Source organism: Somniosus microcephalus, chromosome 7, assembly GCF_052327205.1.
Source record: "Somniosus microcephalus isolate GS21.2 chromosome 7, FLI_Smic_1.0, whole genome shotgun sequence".
NCBI classification, from domain to species: Eukaryota; Metazoa; Chordata; class Chondrichthyes; order Squaliformes; family Somniosidae; genus Somniosus; species Somniosus microcephalus.
Window position 1 is genome coordinate 248,477,364 of NC_140993.1, and position 18,675 is coordinate 248,496,038.

Sequence of the window (18,675 nt, forward strand, 5' to 3'; positions counted from 1 at the left end):
GGTCTTTCCTCTTAATATTTGGATAAACCGCAGCAATAGCAGAAGTCAGGGCGCAGGCTGCCTGCTCAGCCGTTGTATGGTATAAAATGCAGGGCAATCAAAAAATCAGAAAAAGGACAAGGGAGGGCTCAGTTTTCAATTAATATTAATCGAATTCTGGTCATTCCTCAGATTCCTGGTGGCATAATGACAATCAGTGAGACTTCAGGGTGACCCAGGCAGAGAAACTCAGTGCCAACATTTTCAGAACAAGCTCATTACCAAATAAAACCCATTCACTCATCAAGTGATTCCACCAATTCAATGCCTTTATCCATTTCTGGACTCTACTGCTTTCTCACTCCTCTCCACTCACCTTTAAAAATGTTGCTTTAAGTTTGGTTACCATGAAGGGGCTGACTCGGATACCTTCCTGCATGATAGTGGTGTAGCTGTGGATAAGTAGCATTATGTTAGCCACACCCCAAACATACAGGTCAACTGCAGCAATGCACATCTTGATAGGAATCAGTGAAAGACAGAAAATCGGAACAAAAATTAACTTAAATAAATAAGGAAACTGCTATCAGCCAGCCATTCCCAATTACCTGACCAGAAATAGTTTTATGGAGTTGGGAAGTAAAATTCATGTAATTCAGCCAGCGATTTCCAAAAGCAGTTCATTACTTTGATTTCACTGTGTTCAACTTTAGAGCTTCCAACAATTTTGGCAGAAATTGCTGAGGTTTCACATTTTATCGGAAACCTGGAGCAACCGTTTCCTTGCACCATAACTTTTCTCAAGACTTTTGAGGGGGCAGAAGGAATTCAGAAGGTCCACTCTATTTTGCCTTTTTCAATAGTTCTAACCTTTCAGTACTTCTGACTCAGAGGCAAGAGTGATACCAACTGAGCCCCTATGTTCTGGAGTTCCCCACCAGAGGAATTAGTTCTTCTCTATCAGTTACTTTTATAGAAATGTGAAACTTCTGCAATCTCTGCCAAGATTGTGGGAATTGCCCTCCGCATGTCCAGACCAAGGTACACTGTGACTTGGTGGGTCGGGTCATTACATGATCCAATCAGGGCTTTGCACCAGAATCAGGAGCATAGCTGCAGGCCTGAGATATTACTGTACATGAGGACAATTGTTTCAAGCTTTATTAAATTAAAAATGGATTTGGAAATATTTGTTGGCCTTTGTCAAGGTACTTTGGAGGCAGGGCGGGGGTCGAGGGAAGAAAGAAGTGCCAGGCAAAATTGAAGTTCAAGGAAACCCAATGTGAAGGTACAAAATGGATTCTGTGGGCAAGTGACAGAACAGCAGGACACCCCACTCCGTTTGATGGCTGGCAAAGTGGCCGCACTACTGCACGAGGTGGGTACTTGAAGCTTATGCTACTTATTCAAATGAGTTGAACCTACAGAATTGTGTGCCGTTAACAGGGTGGACTTTTGGCTAGCTTTGCACTGGCAGCTAGAAATCCCAGGCACAGATTTTTGCTGGGACCACAAAATTAGGACCGATTAGCTCTCGCACATTCCTGGGATTTATCGATCGAGCAAAGTTAACAATGCTTCTGAAATTATTAAGAACAAAGAGGAACGTAACAAGTGCATGAAAAGGACAATGGGCCAAGAGGGGCATCACAATGAAAAGGGGCTGCTACGAAACTGAAAGTGCTCACACTTCATGAAAAAGAGACCACGTCAACAGCAACAACAGCTTGTGTCAATGGCGTTATACTCCAATAATTTTATTTATTTATTCAGTTTTATTTATTTAAAAAAAAAAAAATAAAGAATAGGGTTTGGGATGCAGGTCCTGTTGCAGCAGTGGTGGGATCGCTGCTCCTCAAATACAACACGTGCCTCTAGTGCATGGACATGACCTCATCCAAGTTCACGATATCAGCTTACTTAAAGAATTTAAACACACTCCTGTGCACACTGGTTCAAGCACAGATGGTGGATGCAGGATATTGGTGGACTGCGACAGCAGGAAAGGGTATTCGATACTGTAAAGGATTCACCTGCAGCTTCGCCTGTGCAGACTAGCCACAAGACAGACAGAAGCGGCATCTGTTCACCTGTTAATATCCCAAAGATCTTTATTCCAACAGAAGATTTGAGGGGAGTTTCACGTAGATAAACTCGTAACATTTAAATATCAGATTTCAAGACCTCTCTCCAGATCTTAGGATGGTCCTACCTGTCAATCAGCTGCCAGGCGTAGGACAGGTCCCCAATGATCTGCATGGTGATGAGCACCTCCTCTTTAATGTTTATGGTGCGAATCATCTGATGGAGAAACTTGCGAGTGTCAGCCAGGAACTGACAGATCTGCAAATTTGATTCCAGTTGGTGGAACTCTTGGACCTGTTTTAAGAAATTACAAATTCTCACCATTAGCAACATAGAGGCGAGAGATATTTGTAAATTACCCAAGACTGTACTTTAACCTTCAAGAATGCCAATATCTCCACCATGCCTCACGGTCCTCAAAAATATCCAACACTAGAATTTTAGGTGGTTTTCTGGAAATCAATAATATTAGATAGCACTGGATATAAATTTATAAACTTGTAGAAATATTCCCCATTTTTCTTACCTCCGATGTTTTAAAGAGTAAAGTTAAATGTGTACTGAGCATGAATCGACAGATCTCCCCATCCTACTAGGTTTGTCATCTCAATTGCACTGTTACGTATAGTTACCGAGTGGAAATCAAGGGGGATGTGGAAAACAAAATGAAGGGACTCCCATTGCTGGACCCCCATCACGCACTTCCTAGCAACACTGGCAGAGGCCTGGAAAGAGGTCATCCACCAATGTTCTCAGTTACAATTAGTGCACGACCCAGAGAAACCAAAGGGGTTTTGGACCACTTGAGGAATTTCACGTCAGCAAATAAAGTTAGAGTGACAAAAGAAAACAAAGAAAAAGCCGGAGAAAGTAAAAGAAAAATAATTTTGAAAAATGATTTTAATATTTTTACATTATTGTTACAAGTTTCAGGTCTGCCGTAGAAATTTTCTCGGGCACAGCAGTACTGGTTACTGCCATAAGCAGTCTGGCTGCCCTATGTTCAGGAGTGTGCCCATACTACTCAATATCTAATTATACAATAAAGATAACCCAGGTGTGTAACAATAGGGTCCCTTTGTGATCTCAACTCTATGCATTGTCTTTCGCATGTGCCCTGACGTGCACTTCTCCAATCTTTCCGAACGCAGACTGAAACAGTTTACTTGGACCAACACCAGATACTAACTATTAAACTGCTTTTATTTTAACAGAGCAACAACTGTAATCAAATATCACCTTCATTCAACTAATTGCAGACGCTGCTGTTCCCAGCCAATGGGAGGGCAGTCCCTCTTGACTTCTTCCTGGTTCAGTGATTCGCCAATAGGCCAGTCAATAAAACTGTCCAGTTCCCCTTCTCCCTTGGGGTGTGGCACTGGTGAAAACATCTCCAGCCATTCTCAAAATGAAAAGGGGCCATCCTGGCTTCACAGGGCCCCGAGACGAGACACCTGATCCTCACTATCTCAATTTGAAACAAGACTGTGAGCCATAACATTCCAAAACTGGCTCATGTGGTTTTAATACATCTTCAATGCCTGACGCATTCACAAATAACCCCTTTATCCAGGTGGCTTCAGCTGGTGATTTTTAAAAAAAAAACATGTGCGAAATAATTGTTTTAAAACACAATTCAACATTACTGATTTCCAATTTCTATGTATGAAGACAAAAAGATCAGCAAACCTTGAAGTGTGACAATTATACCACTACAGATATTTTAATGGAAAAACATAACTAAAGCATCTCTACCGCTCTTTTCTGTGACTTAAATGACATTCTCGGAGTGGGGCTGAATTTTTAAGACTACTCACTAAATCTCCACTTCAACTTAGATGGTGACAATTTCTGTTCAAAGCTCCGACTCATCTCACCTCTTCCAAAGCCTGGATTAACTGCACCGTCTTCCTCCCGGCTGCTGTTGAGTCTTCGTAATTCAAGGAGGAAATCTGCTTCGAGATCTCCCTAAACCAGGCTTGCAGATTTTCTGACAGTAAGCAAATAATTTGAGAGGATAATGATTCTGTTGCATCACCATCAAAATGCAAATATATATACACACACCATAACAATTTTACATTTTTCTCCCCTCTGATCTCCCTGCATCACATACCTCCAGGTGAGAGGGGAGAGGCCTGCTCCCAGACCACAGCTACTCTAAACTAGCCATTGGCACATCCAGGGGAAATCGACCAGCTGACAATATCCTTCCTCTTTGGAGGACGAAAGAGGAAATACCCAGCCCCGTATCACCACGTAGCAACATTGCCAAGATTGGTAATTCTGGTGAATGAACTGGTCAGACTACCACTCCATAGCTCCACTGCTCGTTAAATGTACTTGTGGATAAAATATACTTCTCGGTAGCAAAACCCTCTCTGGGTGGGTGGGTGGGTGGGTGGGGGGGGGGCGGCAGGGGTTAATTTATTTTAAACTTTGGGCCGGTAATACTCCAGTTATAATGCATGCCCATAATGACATTTAGCAAAGTGAAATTATCGATGCAGAGAGGGGAAAAAAAGATAGTATACTGGCAGGATGTGGGCTTTTATCTCCAATTCCCCACTAGCGGAGCACCTGATCTTAGCGGCACCATTGAGGCATATCCAAATGAGTAAAGGAGGAAAATTGAAGTGCAAGTCAAAATGTTTGGCTCTCTCACATCTGCTGCAGCTTGGTTACATAACAGAACTGACAAGATGTCTTAAGACAAGCTCAGGTGCCCCTCTTCCTAGCTGGCATATGGTGTAGGGGAGGCCCAAAGATAAATGAACAAAGGGATATATTCTAAAGATTGTACAGCTATTAGTCATCACTAGTACACAGTTAAAGCACTCAATAAAGCAGATATGAAAGAATGAGGCAGGACATTCGAGAAGCAATTATTGAAGCTGCAATTAAATTATGTATTCTTGTCATAAATGTATAACTTTCAAGACATATGCCCCAGGGCATTGTCAGCAGGAAATTATACACACATTTGTTTTGTAAAGAGGAGTGGCAGATCAGATTCAGGCTGGAAACAGAGACCATGCAGGTCAATTCAGGAAGCCCCAAAGTTCAGAACACTTTAGGTTTGAGCAAATTTGGATAGGAAAACAAGTTGGTGGTGGGGAGGAGAACCCACATGTGCAGATTGTATGTGTATTTTGTCTGCCCATCACCTACCACCTTTGGCCTTTGATGGATCCAGCCTTAGCTCTTCTTCCTCGATTAACAGTCTTACTCTAAAGCTGCCATCTAAAAAGTTCAATTTCCTCTTTCGTGCCAAACATTTAACTTCCCTCAATAACTCAGAACTCTCTTTAAAGCCCAAATCCATCCGAAACTTGAATTCTACTCCAAAATGTCAGGAGAATCTTCTAACACTTTGAGGTCAGGATACAAAAAAGACCTTGCTGTCGGACACACATCCCCGCATCACAGCCTCTCGTCCCTATTTCATCGATATTACTGTGGCCAGTATTTATCTGAAATGTCTTCTTTTTTTCTTCCCAATATACAAATATGCCATCCGACATCTTTCCCCTCCTTCCTGCATTTTCATAGAGTTGAAATCAACTCTGTGCATCTCCCTGACAAACTCATCCCTTTCCAGGTCCTCATAAATGTCATACTCCTGCGCTCACTCAGCCTTCCTTTCCTTCTCTGACCTAGGGTCTTTTAAATTCCCCTGCTTGAAGTCAACTAATCACTAGTTCTTGACTTACCTCACCTTTGCTCCTTTTTATTCAACTTTAATGCCCTGCATTGTGATTCTTCACCCATGAACGAGAGAGAGAAGGCACGCGAGAGACAGAGAAAAGGAGAGACAGAGAAAAGGAGAGAGACAGAAAGAGAGAGAGAGAGAGAGAGAGAGAGAGAGAGATAGATAGAGAGAAAGAAAGACAGAGAGAGAGGAAGCAGGAGGGCGGAAGAGAGAAGGTAACGTTGCTATGAGAGTTCAGTGACGTACTACAGTAGGATACAGCTTCCTGGTCAAAAAATAACCCCATTATTTCTACACATTTGGCAAAGAGACTGAATATTTCAACTGAATCTTAAGTAAAATCAGTTGTAAAACCAGAAACTAACAGAATCTGGCCGTCTATTTCACGTAATCAATCATGGAGCAATCTAAGCACTAATCACATACCATTTTTTTCCACTCTGGTGAGAGGCTTTACTCCAGAGAACACCTCTGCCAGCTCAGTCATTCTCTCAGAGCCCTCTTGCTGATAGCTTTCCCATTTTGCTTGCTTTTCTGAGAGCATTTGCTTGAACATCTAAATGACAAATGAAATAAATATTACTGAATAAAAGACAACTAGCCTTTGCTACTGCAAAACGAAAAGACACTGAAGTGACCATTAAGAAAAACATTCCAGGCTGGGGTGGTATGGTGATATTGTACATTGGAGAGCAGTAACTGGGCCCGGCTTCACTGATCCCTTTCATACTATACAGGGAGGCAGTGCCCTGCTTGGGAAATGGGTAGAAAGAAAAGGCACAAAAATAAGAGGCAGTGTTGCATACCTGCTGGATGCCAAGGAAACCATCCACTCTGTTCCCTACCATTAATGCATACACTGTACTCCATTATTTAATAGAAGAGGGAGGGAGAGAGAAACCACAAAACTACAGACCTGTCAGTTTAATATCAACTGGGGGGCAGGGGAAGTTACTGGAATCTATCATCAGGGACAGAGTGACCGAGTACTTGGACAAGTAGAAGCTGATCAAAAAAAGAGTTGGTTTGGTCTTGCGACAGGTAGGTCATGCCTGACTAATCTAGTTGAATTTTTGCAAGGAGGTCACCAGCATGGTGGATAGAAGAGTGTCTATGGATGTTGTCTATATGGACTGCCAGAAGGCACTTGATAAAGTTCTGCACAAGAGATTTTAGCAAAAAATGAAAGTGCACATAATCGGAGGTAATCGAGCAACATGGATTAGTTATTGGTTGGGAGGTAGGAGACAGAGTGTAGGGTAAAGGGAATGTTTTCCGATTGACATGACAAGAGGTGTGTCCCCAAGGATCTAAACTGAGGCCTTAGCTTTTATAGATTAAGGACTTGGATGAAGGGAGAACTGTATATCCAAGTTTCCAGATGACACTAAACTAGGTGGTACAGTAAGTTGTGTGGATGGGAGCAGGAAGTTACAAAGGTACATGGACAGATTAAGTGAGTGGGCAAAACTATGGCAGACGGAGTTCAGTGTGGGGAAGTTCAAGGTCATCCACTCTGGATCTGGGAAAGACATCAGAAGATTTTCTTAATGGTGAGAGACTAGGAGATGTGGAGGACTGTTGGCATATGGAACTTGGTTAATTCAGCTTCTGAAAAGGTGTTCAGGTTTAGTTCATTTAATATAGGAAAAAAATGTGGTAGAGAGTATAGATTTCACTTAGCAATAGCCAGTGTTCAAGATTGAAGTAGGGCCTTGGGATGTTTATAGTATTGCCATACTGTAATCATCCCATCACATACTACTGCAATCTTTGCAAGGGGATGTTGAAGTACAAGCTGGTTGAAGGACGGCACACTGAATGTAAACACCGAATGTTGAGGTGCAAGAAATGTAAACTTGTGTGCATCGGCTGAAGGACGGTGCTTTTCACTGGAGACTACCAAATAAGGCAAGGCTACTTCCACTTTGATAAAGAGTGTATAAATGTAAGCTTTTTCCTTTTTTCAAGCAGCATGAAAAGACCCATGCCTAGGTTCGTGTGCTCTGTGACTATACGCCGCTTGTAAATTGCTTTTTATGCTGTAGTGAAAGAATAAAATAATTATAAATCAGAAGACTGAATTCGTTACTACTCAAGTGAACAAACAAACACAACACTGTTTTAAGACAACAAGGACAGAGATTTGGGTGTCCAGGTACACAAATCATTAAAAGCTAGCGCACAGGTTAAAAAAGTAATCAAAAAGGTGAATGGAATGTTGGTTTTTGGAATACAAGTGTGAGGATGTGATGCTTCAATTGCACAGAGCCTTGGTTAGACCCCATCTGGAGTACTGCGTTCATTTTTGGGCACCACTCCTTGGTGGGGATACAATGCAGATTTACCCGAAATATACTACGGCTTAAAGGATTAAATTACGAGTCTGCATAAACTTGGCTTGCATTCCCTCGAGTTGAGAAGGTTGAGGAGCAATCAATGTCTTTAAACCAATAAAGTAGATACAGGGAGTCTATTTCCTCTGGTAGAAGAATCCAGAACAAGGGGGCAGAATCTAAAAGTCAGAGCTCGGCCAATTAGGAGTTCAAACAGGATGCATTTTTTTTCCCCCATACAAAGGATAGTGCAGATCTGGAATGCTCGGACAATTGAAATTTTCAAGATGGAGATCGATAGAGGTTTGTTGTTAGGGTACCAATGGATATGAAGCAACGGCGGGTAAATGGCGTTCAGGTACAGATCAGCCATGATCTAACGGAATGATGGAAAAGGTTCAAATGGCCTACTCCTGTTTCTATGTACTGGCAGCAAGGGGCCAATGGAACCAGAGAAACAGTGCAAGAGAAGGAATGGTTTTTACTGGTGGTTATATTCCATCAAAGCAAAATTACCAGATTGGACAACACCAATGAATTGATAAGAATTTATTCTAAAACTATAAAGCATGATTGGGAGAATGCAGAGGGGGTTGTGGGAAGAGGTAGATGAACAGTATCAAACATGGTATCAGATGAAAAGAGATAAACTTCCACAAATAGCACTTCATCACATCTCTTGAACATTAAGTGCTTCACATATGGAGTAACTTTTTATTTATTTTTTTAAGCGCATTGACTATTATGTAGCCAAATGTGGCAGATAATTTCACACAGTCCCACTGACAGCTCGGAGATGAATGGTCATGCTACCTATTTTGGGAGGTTGGCCAAGACCCCAGGAGGACCCCTCGCTCTTCCAGTGTGTCACTGGATGTTTAATAGCTACCAAACAGACAGGATCGGAGTTTAATGTCTCAGCTACAGAATGGCACCTCCAACAATGCAGCAACCTCACAGTACTGCGAGAGTTTTCGCTTGGATTATGTGCTCAAGCCCTGGAGTGTGACTTGAACAATCTTCCGACTCAAAGGCAAGATTCCGACTAAATGATCCAAAGTGTCTAAGATTCATCATATTTAAAAACAATTGTGTACGTTATAGTGAAGCCTGTTTTGTGGATTTTATCCTGTGGAGCACTCCATTTTTCAGCTATTCTAGAGAATCCCTACTAGTCTTAAAAGGGAAATAATAAAATTCCAAGATAGCAAGCACCTGAATCGCGTCATATAAAATGTCTAATGTTACCAACTAGAGCATGGAAAGGACCAATGACTTTACTAACAGCGGGGGCACTGACCCCATGACAACAAAGGGATCGGCAAAATGGAAATTAAATGCTCAGGAGATGGAAGTGCATTTCCCCCCAAGGCACAACAGTGCGTATTAAAATATAGATTGTGCATTGAAAAACTAGATTTTTGGCATACATCAAGATTTTATGAACAGGACAGTCAAGATAGATTTAGGCCGGGAGCTGCTCTGCCACCATAACTTCGCCGGAGGTCTGGCAGAAATGGGGTTTCCGCTGCACTTCCTCTTTGCCTTAGCTTCCTGTAAAACTTTGTGTTACCATTTCCAGCCCAGCACCCCCGCCAACCACCTCACAACTGGTCAGTGTTGACCATCTGAAAAATGCTATGTGCTTAGTAGGAACATAGGAACAAGGGTAGGCCATTCAGCCCATCGAGCCTGGTCTGCCATAATTCGACGACCTGTGCTTCAACTCCAACTATCCGCCTTGGTTCTGTAACCCTAATGTCCTTGCCCAACAAAAACCTAGCAATCTCAGTTTTTAAATTTTCAATTGACAGCTTTTTCAGGAGAGAGTTCCTAGCTCCAATTTTAAGGTTATGCCCCCTTGTTCTGGGCTCTCCCACCAGGGGAAATAGGTTTTCTCCATCTACCCGATCCCACACTTCAAATTTACTCCTTGCCTGTTCTAGAGTGGCATGTTATTATTTATAGAAATGACAGCCAAAAAGAGCAAGAGTAGCGTACCTCCTTCAAAACATACTCAAACTGGGCACTGTCCAACAATAGCTGGAAAAGGGTTTTGGGATTGTATTTCGAGTCGATGAAAACTTGATCCTTAATCTGGCGCAAACGCTTGTTGTTTGGATCATACACTAAAAGGGAAGACCAAAAAAGGTATTCAAACATTCATTAAAAAACCAATGACTGGGTGCAATGCATACAATAGCAGAGTGGGATTGTGCTGCATTATTTGAGAACTGAACTCATGGGAGGTGAACTAGCTGACATAGTAGGTTACAAAAGTTTTTTTCAACCAGTGGGGCTACAAGAAGCCAGGTTTGAATCCAACCTAGACCGATGGGATCAAGTCTTTTCTCCATACTGGCTGCAATGTCCTTTATGAAACAGATTTCACCAGCCTCGACTAAAGGGGTTAGTCTTCCACCTTCGCGCAGGTAGGTCTCACACAGCCACACATCGACATGTTACATAAATCTGCCAGATTTCCTGGACTGGTAACCAGTGGTGGTTTTTTTTTTTTTTTTTTTTAAATAAAGTTGAGGTTTCCTGACTGCCCCCAGTCAAGGCGGGGCCAGTAAAGGTGCTGCTCCAAACGCCGTCAGCGCTGACATCGTGACGTGCACAGGTCAAGTCAGCGGATGCGCGCAATGGCGGGCCCCCACAGCAAGTCGGGCTGCACATTAGCAATGGTAAATGTGGGACCGCAGCACAGTTAGCTTCTTCTCCCAACACCCAGGTGGCAACGCAAAAGTGGCTCATATTCCTAGTGGCTGCTCGGACCACAAAGACTTGGAGAAACTGCAATGGAGAACCAATGCCAAACCACAGATTTCCCAGTGAATTCTTTATCTAGTCCTGGTATAGCTGAGCAGCTGTTAATTCAACACAACATCAAGGCATGGCAGCTTTACCAAAAGTTACTTTACACGCAAGATTTCCTCTTTTGGGAGAGAAAGAAGAAACTCTAAGGGTCTCAGCATATATTGTACAATATTTTTTTTATTAGACTTGATTTCTATCCCATTTACGATTTTTTCTGAAGGCCCTTTTTAATCTTGTGGCATTTGTTTAATGTAATGCTTCTCTCCCTAGAGTTTTCCTGAAAGATTTTTTACACTTAGCAATTACAAATAAATCTGGTAGGCACCGGACACTATAAATAAAGTGCTTCTCTTTATGGTCCCAAAACATGCTGGGATCTAAATTGCCTTTTGTTTGGCACATATCCTCTCACATTTACCCGATTCTGCAGTGTGAAGCATCAACCAGCGAATAGTAACATTACAATCTCTCAGGCAGTTTAACAGTTTAGGAATGTGGTCCAACACAAACTCTTCCCTCAAGAAGCCTTCCTTGAGAAACTGCTGCACTTGCTGGCGCAGCCGTTCAACACTCGTACCATATCGACTTGCCTGCGAAAGAAAAAACCCACGTCAATGTAAGCACCAGACACAAATTCAACGCATTGTATTTTACACACTGGGAAAGACAGTGGGGGGGGGGGGGGGGGGGGGGGTGCGAGCAAGATTAGTATTCGGCAGTTATGCAAAATGGGCAATAGCAAATCGGCAGCTTGTTTTACACCCCGCCCGATTTTCTCTTCCACTGAAGTTAAAGGGTGTAAAGCGGACCACCTCACTTTCGCTATTGACCTTTTTGTGGCGCCAAAAGATCAATTAACACTCCCAGTGCAAAAATGAAGTTCAAAATAGGCAGTGCATGAATTACAACAAAGGGGAGCACCCGCCCTTCAGAGACCATACCTGCTCCTTGATGTTCGACTGCTCCAGTGTATAATTCAGGGCCGTCTTTGCAGCTTTGTATGGTTCCCAAGCCTCAGCCAGGTTGACTGTGATCCCCAAGTAAATGCTGATCACCTGATGTGAAAATAGAAACCCAAAACACTCAATTCTTGTTCAAATATCTTGCCTTTGCAAATACATCACACTTCACATCAAGTTTCCTACATTACAACAGTGACTACACTTCAAAAGTACTTTACTGACTAAAGTGCTTTGTGACGCCCTGAGGTTGTGAAAGGTGCTATATAAATGAAATTCTTTCTTGCATAAAATAAACTGCATGCATTACAGTGCTGTACGATGTTTCAGAAGAGTTGATCTAATGGAAGGTCACACGAGATCCTCTGGATACCCATCCAACAGCATGAACTGAAACCGGCCCATTAAAACAAAAGCCTTTGAAATGGACTCGGTAGTTTTATGATTTCCGTCAGTTGCTCCATTATAACATTTTAGTTATTTTTTTTCTTCGAACAGTCTGACTGCGTAGTACAAATGAGCAGCAGTAAGTAGCTTTTGCGCAATGCATCTTTGTAAAAATCTAATGATGTTAATCTAACCTGTCGGTGAAGTTTTGGGATCCACGCAGCTCACGTTTACTTACCCAGTTGTCTGGAAAGTATTTATCCACAATTTCCCTCATCTTAGCTTGTTGTGTGTGAAGAATGGATGGTTCAAAGTAGAGGATGACATAAAGCATAGCAGCCTGAGTAGCTAGGGCTGTGCTACGGTGTTCTGGCAGTGGGTAGGCTGAAATCTAATATAAAGAAAACCACAAAAATAAAAAGGGAAAACTCAGAGTTAAAGATTTACATTTCACATCATCAAATGATTGTGTTAGCAACAAAAGTCTTTTTAGTATTCAAAGTCTTCACTACTGTTTATATAGCCATTACACTCTTTGTATTTCTTCCTGATGCCACTAAAGTTCTGCTGTATATTACCTGGAGAGTGGGAAGTATGAACTCGGCCAATGTTTACTTAATAGCATACTTAACAGTCCCTTTGTAATTTTAAGGGACCACGTGCAGTTTTAAGCAGACACACTTCAGGAAGAATTATACATTGGCCCCAAAATTCCGATCAGGCTAAGGCAAAATATCTGTCGATCTCTGGATTGTGCGCAAGATAATGGGATGGAAGCTGGCTCTGCCAGGATTCGGTCCAATGTTTTCCAGGCTGCCACTTTCTGGCGGCGGGGATGGGGGTGGTCAGATCCTCCGCCCACCCCACCTACATCAAGGGAGTATGTGTGCCGGAGTACAGAAGGTGACCCTGGGAATTCCACACTTCAAGCTCCCACTAGGTCTACAGCAGAACCAGTCAAGACCTGGCACAAGTCTCCCTGCAAAAAGGCCCCAAATCTTAACTAGGGAAAGGTAAATCAAAGAAGTCCACTTGCGCCATTAGAAGCAGAGGAACAGATGAGGAAACATTTCTTTCGAGCCTTCTTCCTCGGCAAGGCAAAGAACCTCATTGCTGGGAGTTGGAATGGGGTTTCTAGCCTGGGACTAAGACAGAGTTTCGGGTCCAATGTTTTGCATGGTATAATGTTCCTATCTTAACAAAATATTGTATCCTCCAACTTGCCATATTTTCTAGAAATGTATTAGAATCATAGAATGGTTATAGCACAGGAGGCCATTCGGCCCATCGAGCCCGTGCCAGCCCTCTGCAAGAGCACTTCAGCTAGTCCCACTCCCCATCCCTTTCCCCATAGCCCTGCAAAAAATTTTCCTTCAGGTACTTACCCAATTCCCTTTTGAAAGCCATGATTGAATCTGCCTCCACCATCCTTTCAGGCAGTGTATTCCAGATCATAACCACTCGCTGCGTAAAAAAGTTTTTCCTCATGTCGCCTTTGGTTCTTTTGCCAATCACCTTAAATCTGTGTCCTCTGGTTCTCGACCCTTCTGCCAATGGGAACAGTTTCTCTCTATCTACTCTGTCCAGGCCCTCATGATTTTGAACGCCTCTATGAAATCTTCTCTCAACCTTCTCTACTCCAAGGAGAACAACCCCAGCTTCTCCAGTCTATCCATGTAATTGAAATCCCTCATCCCTTTCTTGTAATTCTTTTCTGCACCCTCTCTAAGGCCTTCACATCATTCCTAAAGGGCGGTGTGTCTACAATTCACAGACTCATGATGTCACATACTCCAGATGTCACACTATGTAACAATCTTAAGATGCTGCGCTCATGAGCTGCAGCCTGAAACTGACCAGCACATTCCAATCTGCAGTTGCCCGAACAAAAAAATTAACTCCGATTAATCTGAGCCTTGATTACAGCAATCACATTTAGAGAAATACTGATTTTAAGAACACAGAACAATGATACCTTGTTAAAAGAGCACACTTTAGGAATGGAAGAGTACATTGTGCGATCCACTTGTAATATATTAGAAATGGTGATCCACTTGTAATATATTAGAAATGGTTAATCAGTGTGTAGAATCTACACACTCCAGATGTCACTCTGGGTGCTTCAGAATTCTGCTTAAGTGCAGGAGTGTATCTATTTAAAGCTACAAAATCAAATTCTTGTTAAGCAAATACAGTATGAGGTTATAAAGAGCTCAGTTAAGCGGCTGGAACCATTGTGGAGCTGTTAGGGACTGATTAATCAGATGGTACAGCTATTGATTTTTCTTTGTATTAATTTCTTCACATTAACTGTGTCCAGTAGCTTTTCAATTGTAGCTGATCTCACTAGCAGTTTGATTATCCCTTTGATATAAACAGATCCTGTAAAAAGACCTCGAGAATTCTTAGACATAGGAGTGGGTGTGTAGACAAGACAGCATTGTGTAAGCATATTCGTCTTTCAACTTCACGGGGACGCTGAAGATACCGGATATTTTTACGATGGTTAGATGAAGATGGCAGGAAATGGATGTATTGATCAGACATGAGCTGTGTGCAAAGGCAACCTTGAAAGACTACACCCGTGAAAGGGATATGGCCTAGGGGGATGGCAAAGTAACACCCTCACGGATGGTTAAAAGGCTTTTGCTAGTTCATGAATTTCTGTAACGGTCTTCAGCCTAACGATTTGATTGACCGATCAATCAGGATGTGTAAAACTGAAGTTATTGATAAGGGACACGATAGGTAATGCTGAAACACAACAGGATTGATAAAGAATGGGTGCTGGGGGGAAAATATCTCAGAATTCGATGAGGCCTGATCAGCCTCGACAACTTTGAGCTTGAAACTGTTAATGTGCATGAACTCCCCAGTGAAAGCAGCACTTACAGCAAAAAGTTGCGCGAAGTGTATATTTAATTGTCAATAATAGATATCATCATATACTTCATAAATCTGTGACTATCTACCTGCAATGCCGTGAACCCCATTATTTTGAGGAGTAACTTATAAGAATACTCAGCAGATACAGTATTATGCAAGAGAGAGATTAGAGTGCGATCCTTGTACTGGCAGACAGGAACACACAGATCTCATGTTGTGGTGCTCACATTAAGTTGGAAGATACACCTTATCCTTCTGAAGCAGTGTGTTATTTCACGTAACAGAATGTATTGATCGGCTAAACTGGAGCGGTGTTCCTTTAAGCCCACAAAGTCTAATAGCTGAATAAACTGTGGTTCAGGTCAAAGTTTAATTGGTGTTTAGTCAGAGAGCTTTGTATTGGAATGTGTTTGTCAGTTTAAGAATGAAGATTAGACGCACAGTTCGGAAGCACCCAGTATTTTAAGATTATTTTGCATCTGTAGCAGAGTATGAATCTGCTGACATACTATTTTTTTTAAATAGATGGATGGCAAGACTAATAGTCAACTTAATGTTAGCAAGCATATTTTAGTGTGCATGATGATTTACCTATCCCAAAGTAATTTTCTCAGTAAGTAACTAGAAGACGGTTAAGTTCTCCATTTAGTCTGCATCTCAGTAATGGTGATTTGTCCACTCGGGCTACTTTATTGGTAAATATATTCTTCAGATGTTACTGCCATTATTTACCTTAGGTAATTAGAACATAGGCATTTCTCACCTGATTGTAAATATCATCTGATCGTAGTCGGCCAATCACCATTGAGATGAACGTCATGCTGATTGGCACTCTCTGAAAGTAGCTCTCTGGGTAGTTTACGGGCCTCTTTGCCCCTGCCAGAGATGAATACCCTGTGCTACGCAGCAGCTTGCAAATATCATCCAGATTGGAATCAGAAGAAGAACGAGCAGCACTGTGAAAGACACAAGCAGGTTATTCTTTTACAGCCAGGACACATCCTCACAGGGCATGGGCGATGCGGCCACCTGCTCCACAAGTGGAAGATGAGGGACGACCCGAAGTGCGACTGTGGCCGTGAGTCCCAGACCACGGAACAGATCACATCACATCAACCTGCCCACTGAGACCGGTGGTGGGAGGCACCTCATTTCTCCACTCGGCATCTCAGGAGGCCATCGAATGGACAGCCAAACTAGACATCCCATTATAAGCTTCTCCTGTCATACAAAAAGGTAGTAGTAGCCAGGACACAAAACCAAAGGGTATTTGTGAATGCAAGTGAGAGACAAAATAATTTCAAACATCTTAAGCTCACCAGTAGGAATGTATTCACAAACAAAATGGTTGGAAATGATTATCTTTGACATTTACATTTTTGGCTTAAAAAGATGCATACATCGTTCGTTAAATGGCAAGTGCTAGTGACATCATGTGGAAGTGACTGAAGCAGCTGAATTACACTCCCCAGATACAACCATAGCAAACCTCTTCTCAGCTAGCTCCGCTGATTAAATCATATTTTTTAAAAATTCTCAGTTTGGCATGATGAGAATACACATAAAAAATGAATTGCAAAAAAGGGAAAGTTTTAGAATCAGTATAAAATAGTACCGTGTCAGTCGCAAGGATTGCCACTTGCACATACACGGTGCATCGCTGGCATAGGGCCAACCTACAAAGCTGTAATTTCCAGCTCTCTCAGTGTGGAGGAGGGGAGACTGGAAAACAGCAGACCACTTCATTCCTGTGCCGCCAAAGAACATATTAAGACATAAGACGTAGGAGCAGGAGGTCATTTGGCCCCTCGAGCCTGCTCCGCCATTCAATAAGATCATGGCTGATCTGATCTTGGCCTCAACTCCACTTCCCTGCCTGCTCCTTATAACCCTCAACTCCCTTACCTTTCAAAAATCTGTCTATCTCCATCTTAAATATATTCAATGACCCAGCCTTCATAGCTCTCTGGGGGAAGAGAATTCCAAAGATTCACGACCCTCAGAAGAAATTCCTCCTCATTTCCGATTTTAAAAAAGGTGCCCCCTTATTCTGAAATTATGCCCCCTAGTTCTAGATTCCCCCACGAGGGGAAACATTCTCTCTGCATCTACCCTGTCAAGCCCCTTCAGTATCTCTTATGTTTCAATAAGATCCCCTCTCATTCTTCTAAACTCCAATGAGTATAGGCCCAACCTTTCTCCATAAGACAATCCCTTCATCTCCGGAATCAACCTTGTGAACCTTCTCTAAACTGCTTCCAATGCAAGTATATCCCTCCTTAAATAAGGAGACAAAAACTGTACGCAGTACTCCAGGTGTGGTCTCACCAACAGTTGTAACAGGCCAACACTCCACATGCCTTCCTAATTACTTGCTGTACCTGCAGGCTAACTTTTTGAGATTCATTTACAAGGACCCCCAGATCCCTCTGTACCGCAGCATTTTGTAGTCTCTCTCCATTTAAATAATAATTTGCTTTTTTATTCTTCCTACCAAAGTGGATAACCTTGCATTTTCCCACATTAAACTCCATCTGCCAGATTTTTGCCAACTCACTTAGCCTATCTATATCCCTTTGGAGATTCTTTGCATCCGCCACACAATTTGCTTTCCCACCTTTCTTTGTATCAGCAGCAAATTTGGCTACATTACACTCAGTTATAACAACTTCTCATATCTGATAATAATATATGTGAATAATAAATCTATCACTTCTCAGCATTACCCACCAGGAGGAATAATCCACTTTTAGCAAACTGCCACACCATGCCTCTCAACTGAAAGTTTTCCCGCCACCAACAGAGCCGCACCAATGGTCAGAAAAGGTCGAGTAGTGTTGAATGTGACAGATACAGCATGCTGGAATGGTGGTGTACGAGAGAGTGCGAGTGACTGAATAAGTGTGTTTGAAACGAATGGCACCCAGAGTTCTTATAAATTTGCAAAGCAGAGAACACAATTCTTTACAGGACTTGATACTTTAGAAGGGCCCTGGCCAAAACCAGCTATATCCCTCAACAGTTGAGGGGGGAGGACTTTAACAAAGTCAGTATGAACAGTAACCCTTGTGTACTGTTCTAATGAACTAAAAGGACTGGCTGAAAGCCAAGACTAAAATTTGACTCCACCAGAAGTCTGTACCATCCGCAACTGTACGCAAGCACTTACAGCCTTATCAACTATTAAAGGAGGCTGGATGTGGGTCACCAGAATTTTCTCATTTCAAGCACTCAGCATTCGAAAGTTGAGTATTCAAGATAGAAGCAGAGTTCTCCGATTGGCCAGATGTGACAAGTGGTGTTCCCCAGGGGTCTGTTGTGGGGCCTCAGCTATTAATGGCTTGGATGAAGGAAGAGAGCGTTGCACAGCCAAGTTTGCAGATGGCACTAAATTAGGGAGGCATGCAAAGTTGTGTAGCTGGGAGCAGGAAGTTACGGACATAGATGGGCAAAACTATGGCAGATGGGAAAGGAAGGGCGGGAAGGAAAGAAAAGGAAAGAAAGGGAAGTG

General features: G+C 42.4%; 1 protein-coding gene across 1 annotated transcript in view; it reads right to left on the bottom strand.

Moving 5' to 3' along the window:
- Window positions 1-18,675, bottom strand: part of washc5 (WASH complex subunit 5) — a 59,784-nt gene that overhangs the window by 35,589 nt on the left and 5,520 nt on the right. The window contains exons 5-13 of the mRNA XM_085993574.1: window positions 15,928-16,120; window positions 12,517-12,669; window positions 11,874-11,987; window positions 11,351-11,522; window positions 10,114-10,241; window positions 6,203-6,332; window positions 3,942-4,054; window positions 2,192-2,358; window positions 356-431 (exon numbers count right to left, since the gene is read on the bottom strand). Of these exons, the coding sequence (XP_085849700.1) occupies window positions 356-431; window positions 2,192-2,358; window positions 3,942-4,054; window positions 6,203-6,332; window positions 10,114-10,241; window positions 11,351-11,522; window positions 11,874-11,987; window positions 12,517-12,669; window positions 15,928-16,120 (1,246 nt within the window). The remainder of the gene's footprint in view (window positions 1-355; window positions 432-2,191; window positions 2,359-3,941; window positions 4,055-6,202; window positions 6,333-10,113; window positions 10,242-11,350; window positions 11,523-11,873; window positions 11,988-12,516; window positions 12,670-15,927; window positions 16,121-18,675) is intronic.